The sequence below is a fragment of the Enoplosus armatus genome, unplaced genomic scaffold (assembly GCF_043641665.1).
Source record: "Enoplosus armatus isolate fEnoArm2 unplaced genomic scaffold, fEnoArm2.hap1 Scaffold_76, whole genome shotgun sequence".
NCBI lineage: Eukaryota > Metazoa > Chordata > Actinopteri > Centrarchiformes > Enoplosidae > Enoplosus > Enoplosus armatus.
Window position 1 is genome coordinate 7,501 of NW_027261268.1, and position 10,000 is coordinate 17,500.

The 10,000-nt window shown below is 43.2% G+C and overlaps 1 protein-coding gene across 2 annotated transcripts in view; it reads right to left on the bottom strand.

The window, feature by feature from the left end:
* The window catches only part of LOC139307312 (peroxisomal targeting signal 2 receptor-like), a 32,500-nt gene that overhangs the window by 7,500 nt on the left and 15,000 nt on the right, over window positions 1-10,000 (bottom strand). For both annotated transcript variants that reach the window (XM_070931128.1, XM_070931127.1), the window contains exons 9-10: window positions 9,679-9,734; window positions 1,403-1,502 (exon numbers count right to left, since the gene is read on the bottom strand). In XM_070931128.1, coding sequence (XP_070787229.1) covers window positions 1,403-1,502; window positions 9,679-9,734 — 156 coding nt within the window. The remainder of the gene's footprint in view (window positions 1-1,402; window positions 1,503-9,678; window positions 9,735-10,000) is intronic.

Below are 10,000 nucleotides of genomic sequence, written 5' to 3' on the forward strand. Positions count from 1 at the left end.
GAATTTCTTCCATTAAAACAGTTCTTGTTTGGCTGTCGAGTCACATCTTGGGAGTTGGAGTCTCATGGAAGAGCTTTTCAAACCTCTGCAGGTTGATTTTCAAAGTCTTACTGAAATGAACTGAATCCGATGGCGAGCCTGAAGGTAGGAAATCAATCTCAAAACTAATGGTACACTTCTGAAAATGGTCAGCCGTGATGTATGCACCATTTAGTTAATGGGCTAAAACGTGCAAAGCCACTCTTGTTCCAGTCAGAAAAAAAATACATGACATTAAAAACGCTCGAGGCATTTTAAGGGCTGTTTTAAAGTATAGCTAACGAAGCTAAACCTCCCTTGAACCGCTTTGAGTACAGGAGTTTTAAAATGACGCAGTAACGAACGAGCAATAACCTCAGTTCACTCTTTCATAGAGAAGTTGTGGCCAATCACAATGTGGATCCCAGGATGCTTTTTGTCACCATTTCCCCCGCGTTTATCTGGTGACATAAAGCTGAACTCTGATGGCATTTTCACCACTTGGCTTTGGACTTTCTTCTCTGGGGGGGGGGGCATACGGTGTGAGAGGGACACCGCCTGTCCAAATTAGCTGAAAATTGAATTAGACATGAGTGGCCTTTTCAATTCACTGCTCCTTTCCCCCGACACACTGGAGCACACAGCTGCCTGACAGCCCTGTGTTGCTGTGTGTGGGTTCACCTCGAGTGATGGATGGCCCCATTTCAACGACCACAGCAACGAACACAGAGGAAACCGGACGTGGACGCAGACATGGTTACCCACACACACACTCTCTACAACTTTACAGTCGCTTGGATGAGAAGATAATATGAAGAATTAATCCAGACGATATTTCATTTTCTGTGACCTCAACAACTTGCAGCTAAGACAAAAACAAAAAGGATTGGGGGATTTTTAAAATGTTGGTCCACTGTTCATGGCCCATCCATGTCCGGGTTGCAGTGGCAGCAGTCTCAAGGACAGCCATGTTTTTCATGTTCAAAGTCTATTATTTTTCTGACACGTTCAGTGAAGCGTATTCTACATATAGCTGATGATGGTGGTCTATACAGCAGTTGTCCCCACTGGGACAAAATGGCTGCAAGGCTGACTTGCCGCACCATATGCAGGTCTCTTAATAGATCCCTGGATCCTCCACAGGAAGGACCACCCCACCTGAAACCACTTTGCTGCTGGAAACCGAACCAGGAGCTCCAACATCACAGGATTAAGATAAGCCACGTCTCTACAATGTCCTCGCAACTTCAAGGTCAGCTGATTTCTCAAATTATAGTCATACTGATAAAGTCAAATAAAAAACAAAGAGCAGCACATTTAAACAACACTACCAGGACAGGTGTGTGTGTGTGTGTGTGTGTGTGTGTGTGTGTGTGTGTGTTACCTGGTTGGGGATATGCAGGTTGAAGTCTAGTCCACAGACGAACTCTGAGTGATGTTCCACAGTGTCCAGAAGAGGCTGGTTCCTACTGTAATCCCAGAACCTACACACACACACACACACACACACACACACACACACACACACACACACACACACACACACACAGATATTTTATTTCTATTTCACTAACAGCTTTCCACAAGATCAAACACTAAATATCACAATAATGTTGAAGTAAAATGTCGACTCTTTGAGCGCAAAAGGTTTCATAAAGTAGCTGTTGATATTCTTGGTCCCCAGAGGATCAGGCCTGTCGATAGTCTTTCATCTAAAGTCACGGGCGGGTCCAATTTTTCAGTTGACTAAAAAGTTTATCCGTGACAAAGTATCTTGAAAACTGTTTCCATTAAATTTACAGTTGATATTCTTGGTGCCCCAGAGATGAATCCTAACCCTTTTTTTAATATCGACCCCCTGACTTTTCCTCCGACTCCATGATTAAAACAAGACTTCCACTAATGAGCAGAATATAATCCACTCTCCCAGAGGATGACAGCCTCTCATTCTAGACGTCTTTTATGGAAACCATCCTTAAGCCAAAACTGCCAAACCTCAAGGGAATTTACACAAAAGAGCTCTCATAATCTAATTCACAGACTGGACTGAAATTAGCTGAGTACATTCATGCTACTGAGAGGAAAAAAACTGCCACAACTGGTAATCATGTTCAATACTTTAAATATTTTGGTGTGATGAACACGCAGTGCACTTCAATGTTGAGTGTTATTTTCATATAAAGAAAAAGTAGAAAAATATTAGACCAATAAAGCAGCTGACTGTAGCATACACCTGCTTACGCCTCCCTTTATAAAAGCAAACATGTCACTTTACATGATCACAAATCATATTATACAGTTCTGAGTAGGATTTAATGCAGAAAAGAAGGGAGGAAGATGAGAAAGACGAAGAGAAGGATAGCGAGAGAAAGAGTTTAAAAGAGGTAATGAGGATGGGATGGAAAAAAAAAAAAAGGGCCGCAATCTAGAGAATGAGATAAAGAAAAATAAAACTGAAACAGAAAGAAGAAACTGAGAGAGATGAGAAGTGGAGAGAAAGAGAGAGCCAATAAAACACTGCCTCCAGACTTCAGGCAGCAGCGGCCAATCAGACTAATTGAAAGACTGTTTCTCTTCCTGGTCCTGACAGAGTGGTGTTTGTGTGTGTGTGTGTGTGTGTGTGTGTGTGTGTGTGTGTGTGTGAGTGTGTGTGCCAAAGCCCTGACGCAGCAAACACTCCCTCCAGACTCATCCACTTTGCAAATGTAATTAAATCATTTTCAGAGGGAACACTGCAGCTCCCATTGGGCTCCATTAGGCCCGTATTAATACTGGAGCGCGCACACACACACACACACACACACACACACACACACACACACACACACACACACACACACACACACACACACACACACACACACACACACACACACACACACACAATGAGCGATGGGTGTCTGGGGAGAGTTGCGCATTAAGAGATATTATATATTGAGTAAGTTGTTAGTGTAAATCACTGCTCACACTCACTTTTCCCCACGTCGACATGTACATCTGAATGTGTGTGTGTTCTGCACACTGCTTTACGTTCAGTCTCAATGAGCACAGTTTGTTCATTTCTTTGAGTTATCGATCGGTGCCAAAGTCTAGAAACTTTCTCTCAGGAAGCTGAAAGAGGAGTAAACATGTTGGCCAATCAGCATCCAGATGGAAAAGTTGGGCTTCAGTGCAGCAACATGATAAAAGCTTTATTTATCAGCGTCCCCGTCCTGCACCTGACTGACTGATTGTTGTCCTCCTTTCACTGGTTTCACAGCTGTTCTGGAAATGTGGTCAAATTTACAAACTACCCGACAAAGTAAAAGAACTAGCATTTTCCAGAGCTTTCAGCTGCATCTCACGGTCTTCTTTAAGCAGATTCAGTTTGGAAATTCGGTCTTTGAGAAAAGTCCATCTACTGAAGAAGACTGTGAGACGCGGCTGAAAGCTCAGATAAAAGCTCCAGTTTTTTTCTGTTCTGCTACTCTTTTTATTTGTTTTGGATGTCAAGAATGAGCGTTGACACAGACGGTCTTTGCAAAGTCATAGTGAGGCAAACTTTATGTGACACACTGAAGGATAACGGCGACACTTTCAGACAGTTTCTCTTCGAAGACAAGAAGTTGTGTGAAGAACGAGACCAGTGAAGCTGCAGATTCTAATTCCACACTTAAAAAAGGTGCTTTCAGACGCTCCTTCCAACAAGCACTTTGTTTGTAGTATAGTGTGGCCTTAAGCCGGGCCTAGTCTGACAAAGTAGAGCTGAGCCTGATGAGCTGCCACCAAACATTTAGGTACCAACATGTCCGTGTTTCATTTGGAGAGCCTCACGGAGACGCTACTGTTTTCGTGATTTAGTCTAAAAATGTGATGAAATTGCTGCTAGAAGAGAGCAAAAAAAGACCGCAGTGTAACCATGACAACACACATCCACTCATATCTATATTCTAAGTAACTTTACATATCTAAGCGCGTATCACCAGAGTGAAGGGGCTTTACGTGCTCACTCATTCACAAATATATGCAGGAAGTGAAAGTCCAACACGTTCATCACCCATAGTGCAGAGCAATACGTCAAAAACATAAAAAACCTCGACTGAAATGAATGCACTTGTGTCCCGGCGCTCCCGTGCAGTGCATTAAGAGGCAGGAGTAATAATCCTGCAGCTGAGAGCCACTGAGGCCCTGATTGGCTTCATGAAAGGACCAACAGCAATGATTCACTGCCGACTGCAGCGAGCCGGCTCTTTACATTTTAACACTGAAAGAAGGAGAACAAACAGAGCTTTTTTCTTATTTACTAGCCAGGAAATCATCTCACAAACAGCAACGTAATGAAGTAAACAACTGATATACAGAACTACGGTCGAGTCGAGCTGAAATGATCGAGTAATCGATTAGTCGAGACGTCCAGAGCTGATCCTAAGGCACATTTTTTTTTAAAAACCCTCCATCTTCTATTGTGTTTCTTTACTTTACTCTATCAGGTCTGCTGGTGTTATGCGGTTAAAAGATGTTTTTTCAGCGTATTCTCAAACAGACTGATTAAAACCATCTAGGAAATGTTCAAAAGGCATTCAGGCGTTCAAATGAACTGAGCAGAAGAGAAAGTCGGATCTCTAAAATCAGCAGGTGTCAGATTGATGTGTGATTCTGACTGCAGGTTTAATGATGTGTGTGTACGAGACCAGATGACCGTCCCAGTTTGACAAATACACCATGCTGTTTGCATAAATGAGGCTTGCGCTGTCTTTTGTTTCCATGGTAGGTAATTATTTAGCTTCTATTGTACTTGACTCTGTGGAACCGTCCATTCACCTGCCAGCTTTGTGTGTGTGTCTCACTATTACTATGAAACTCATTAAGTCACAACGGACAGAGAGAAATGGGGGGGGGCAGGATACAAGGACAAACTGAAAGCCAGAAAACATGTAAGATAAGGGCGAGAAGTGACAGACATGTAAAGAGAGCGATTACATCCTCCCATCAGTTGATGTCACTGATGCTTTTAATCTAAACAGGAAATTAACGTTAAGAGTCACACAAACACAGACTGGAGAGGACATGTTATCTAAAGCAAACATGACACGACTGTGTGGTGTGTCCACACAGACGTAAGGACCACATAAAGGACGCTTTAAAACGTGACAAGTATACTTCAAACACTACGTATGAGTGCACGAGGGCTTTACTGACATTATTCTCCCACAAGAGAGACAGAGAGACAGACAGAGAGGGAGAGAGAGAGAGAGAGAGACAGACAGAGAGGGAGAGAGAGAGAGAGAGAGAGAGAGAGAGAGAGAGAGACAGAGAGAGAGACAGACAGAGAGACAGAGAGAGAGAGAGAGAGAGAGAGAGAGAGAGAGAGAGAGAGAGAGAGAGAGAGAGGGAGAGAGAGAGGGAGAGAGAGAGAGACAGACAGAGAGGGAGAGACAGAGAGACAGAGACAGAGAGACAGAGACAGAGAGACAGAGAGAGAGACAGAGACAGAGAGACAGAGAGAGAGACAGACAGAGAGACAGAGAGTCCAGGCTGGACTCTGCCATCACAAAGGAGAGTGATGAAAATGATCACACCACAGAATGAGGATGCAACAAATCCTCCAGAGTCCACAGTATAAATGAAGTTATAGAGTAAACAACATGTTTCCTGGTGAGGACAGGCTCTTTACTGAGATGCAGATCTGGAATCAGAAGGACATTAATGATGCTAAGCTTCTACAGCCATGCTAGTCACTGCTTTGAGCTAAATGCTAACGTCAGCATGCTAACATGCTCAAAATGAAAACGCTAACATGCTGATGTTAAGCAGGTGTAATGTCTACCATTGTCGACATCTTAAGTTAGCATGTTAGCATGCTAACTATTGCTAATTAGGACTTGACACAAAGTACAGCTGAGGCTGATGGGAAAGTCGTTTGTTTAGCAGGTATTTGGTCATAAACCAAAGTATTGGGCAAACTGAAATTTTGACCTGACCTTGGCACGACATGAAGTCAGTTAGGATTCATCATCTGAGGACCACGAATATCTGCTCAAAGATTCATGGAAATCCATCCAATAGTCAAACAGACTTCAACATATTGTAGAGACAGAAGACGGCTGTCAGGGTCCCCCACACCGCTCCACTCAAATCTAAACTGATATTGTTGTCAAGACTGCGACTAAATAAACGAAGACGAGAGGGAACGGGGCGGCGGGGAGCGGAAATGAGGTATGAAGAAGGATTAATAGAACTGTACTGTGTGTACATGTGCATGCATGTGTGTACATGTGCATGCAGGTGTGTGCTCAGATGTATTTGCATGTGAGTACTGTATGTGCACTCACATTGTCTTGTTCTTTGTGTGTGCAGGTGGATTAGATCAGCGTTTCTACGTGTTACAACCAGTGTCTAAACACACAGGAGGGCCTATAGAGGCAGGTGTGTGTGAGTTTACACAGCGGAAGGTGTAACAAGCTGGAACAGGTGGATGTGGGGGCACTCAGTTTAAGATTTAACACACCGTCACGTCTCATAATCTAACATTCAACTTGTTTTAGTGCCACTAAGTTTAGTGCTAATACCTAAACCAAAAATAAATAGACAGTATGTAGGACTTTACATCAAGCCTCACTGACCAAAATGTGTCCCAAGGATCAAGCATCAACAGTCGAGTATCAAACACTCGCTTGTGGGAGATGGAGGACTGAAACCACTCTGGTGTTTGTACAGTAAATATGAAGCTACAGCCAGGAGACGTTAGCTTAGCTTAGCATAAACCTGGAAACAGCTTTAGAGGCGCTGGTAGGTGGATTTTGTTACCTTTGGACCGAGCCAGGCTAGCCGTTCATGTGGACCACCTCCTATGAGCTATGAGTTACTGTAGTTAATACATAGTGTGACATTAAATCACAATAAAAGCTCCATAATCATGTGTTAAAACATCCACAATGTTCAAAATATTATTGAATGATGTATTTTATGTGATTTTATCAAAGTTACAAACTGCAGAGAGGCTGCTGATCAGGACTAATGATGTAAAGAGACAAGTCTTTTGTTAATGAGGTGATTAGAGCCTCCTGCAGTCAGTCCTGATCGATGCTCAGAGGGTTTACACATACATCAACACACACACAGGATCGTCCCAGTCACAGTGTTTTAATAAGATAACATCAGATGAAGCCACCGAGGCCGTGTTATCACAGCAGTAATGGATGGATTAAGGATTATCTGAGAGAGCGGACAGTCGGCAGCTTAATAACGCAGAAGATCGGAGACTTTTCAGCTTGAAGAAAGCTTCGAAAAGTTCCTCTGCATCGCCTCAACCTGCCGAGAAAGAGTCGTGGAGGGGAAACTTCTGTTGTGTTCAGGTTTCACATCGTTAACATTCAGCTTGGAGGCAGCTCGGTGACTGTGTTCCAAAGACGTGAGCATTTACCAGGCAGGGGGGGGGGGGGTCACATTATATCACCCATATTGTGGGAAATGAGTCCAGCTTTGTGGATCTTGACCCACACTAGAGATAAAATCTGGAGTCTGCATCTGGGCCTGAGGTTTGATCCTCCAGACCCCCACCTGAAGTTCAGGCTGTAACAGAAGAGCAGCAGCAAACCAAAGAGGAAGAAAATGTATCGTCATGAATCAGTTCAGTCTGTAGACGTCTGTAGTCGTCTACAGACGACTGCAGCCTGCGGCCGTCTTCTGGGAAAACAGAGACAAATGTTGTTCTGTACTTTTTGATTTGTTTCTAGGGATTATTACTACAGAGGCTGTTTACTACCCTTAAACAGACAATGTGTGTGTGTGTGTGTGTGTGTGTGTGTGTGTGTGTGTGTGTGTCAGTGTGTGTGTGTGTGTGTGTGTGTGTGTGTGTGTGTGTGTGTGTGTGTGTCAGGGCAGCCTCTAATGAAATCAGCACTCAGCACAGAGTATTTGAGCCAATGAAAACACGGATCAATAAAACACAGGGTTTGGCACAGAGCCATCTCTTCATCTTTCAGCCTCTTCACTCCCTTTGGCATTGTAACCCCCCCCCCCCATCACCCCTCCATCTTTTGTTAACTGAGTCATTTGAAGACATTGATACAGACGGTCACAGCTGGGACACAGATGTTTGACTTGGATGCTGCGTCTGAACATCTGATCTTCTGCAGTTCCACCCAGCTTCCACTACATGTGCTATGGTTCAACACTGTTGCCTGTTTCTTCTTCCATGCATTAGTTAAAACAATCAATTTGATCACGTGGAAGAACCTTTAAAGGGGGGGCAGGTGCCTGTGCTGCCTGTACCCCCCTCCTGGACTGGTGAGTCATAAAGTTTATCATACCAAGAGATAATATTGGTACTCCATCCCTGTCATCGCTCCATGGAGGGTCTACGACACAGATCGTTTTCATTATTGATTTATCTGTCGAGGTAGTCCGTAACTTCATTAGAATTACATTTTCTCGCAGCCCAAGGTGACGTCTTTAAATTACTTATGATGCCCGACCAAACAAAACCTGAAGATATTCAGTTTACAGCAGATCATCACGTATGAGAATCTGGAACCAGAGAATATTAAGCGACGCCTCGACTGTAGACCACCCTGCCCTCCGTCTATCAGTCCATCTAATCCCATCTGTGCATGTATTTATCCACCAGACAGACTTACAGACAGCTGACAACAGACTCGTCAGCAGTTTGATAGAACAGAACAGACTTTATGGGAAATCGGCGGCTGCAGAAACCGAAGCGCAGAGAGAGAAAGATGAAGCAGCACATCCTCATTAGAAACACAGAAGCAGTCTTGCTTGATATTACAAGCTTTATTAACTCCGCAGCTCAATAAAAGGAAGAGCTCATCTCATCTCCATCTTTCTTTCTTTCCATCTCACACACCAGTTAACTTTATCACACATCACCACGGTGTCCTTCCTCATTAGGGGGACACCATCCATCCACTGGTCGGTAATTGAAGGAAGAGGAGCGTAAGCAGAAATATGAAACCTCATGATGCGCTACTTCAGTCTTTTAACCTCCAGAAAAGTGTCTCTGTCATATCTATATATCTGTACTTTACCTTAAGCACAGGTGTCTTTATGAAGCTGGCTTTGTGAAATAATCAACAACAACAACTCAGCGTTTAGGTCATACAGCAGATATGACAAATACTTTGCTGCCTTGATCGTAAAATGGATATCTTTGTGTTTCAGACAGTAGCTCTGACAAAGGGAGACATATGAAGACGTCACGTGAGCATTTCTCTCTGCTCTCTGACATTTTAAACAATGAATCAGTTCATTTTAGAAACGATGAATTGAAAATGAACAGAGCACAGTGCTGTTAATTCTGCTAAATGATTATTAGATTGTTAATGACTTTGTAAACATTAAGTGCTGTAGATTAACATCAGGAATATTTGTCCGTGTGTGTCGTCTGTTTGCTTTGAGAGATAAAGTGTGAATCAGAGGTTTCCTCTCTACTGGTCACTAATATTTACTTTGTCCAAACACATTAAACTGAAACCTGTAACACCTCCCTCATTTCCTCGGATCATTAATGTTAAATGAGTCACACACACACACACACAGTCAGTGTGAAAACTTCATTTAAAGAACTTTCCTCAGACAAAGTGCTTCAGGATCAGGACAGTAAGACGGCGAGGGTGACGCTACACGAGCAGAGAAGAAGAAGGTGACGAGAGTCGCTCTCACCTGACAGTGAAGTCGTACGAGCAGGACGCCAGCGAGGTCTTACTGAACGGAGAAAACTGCAGGAGAGGAATGAAAAAGATCAGAATCATCTTCATCTCAATACAACATGAGGGTCACGTGTTGGTGTATTATTATCATTATTTGGGCCAGAACGCATTCATATTTCATATTTCATATTCATGAATGCAGGAGGAGGAAGTGTTCAGACCCTTACTGAAGTAGCATTTCACTGTTGTAGTCGACGTGGAGCTGAAGTATTTTATATACTGTTGTGTAGTTTAATCTGAAACACTGTGCACACATATTACAGTCTTATTGTGAA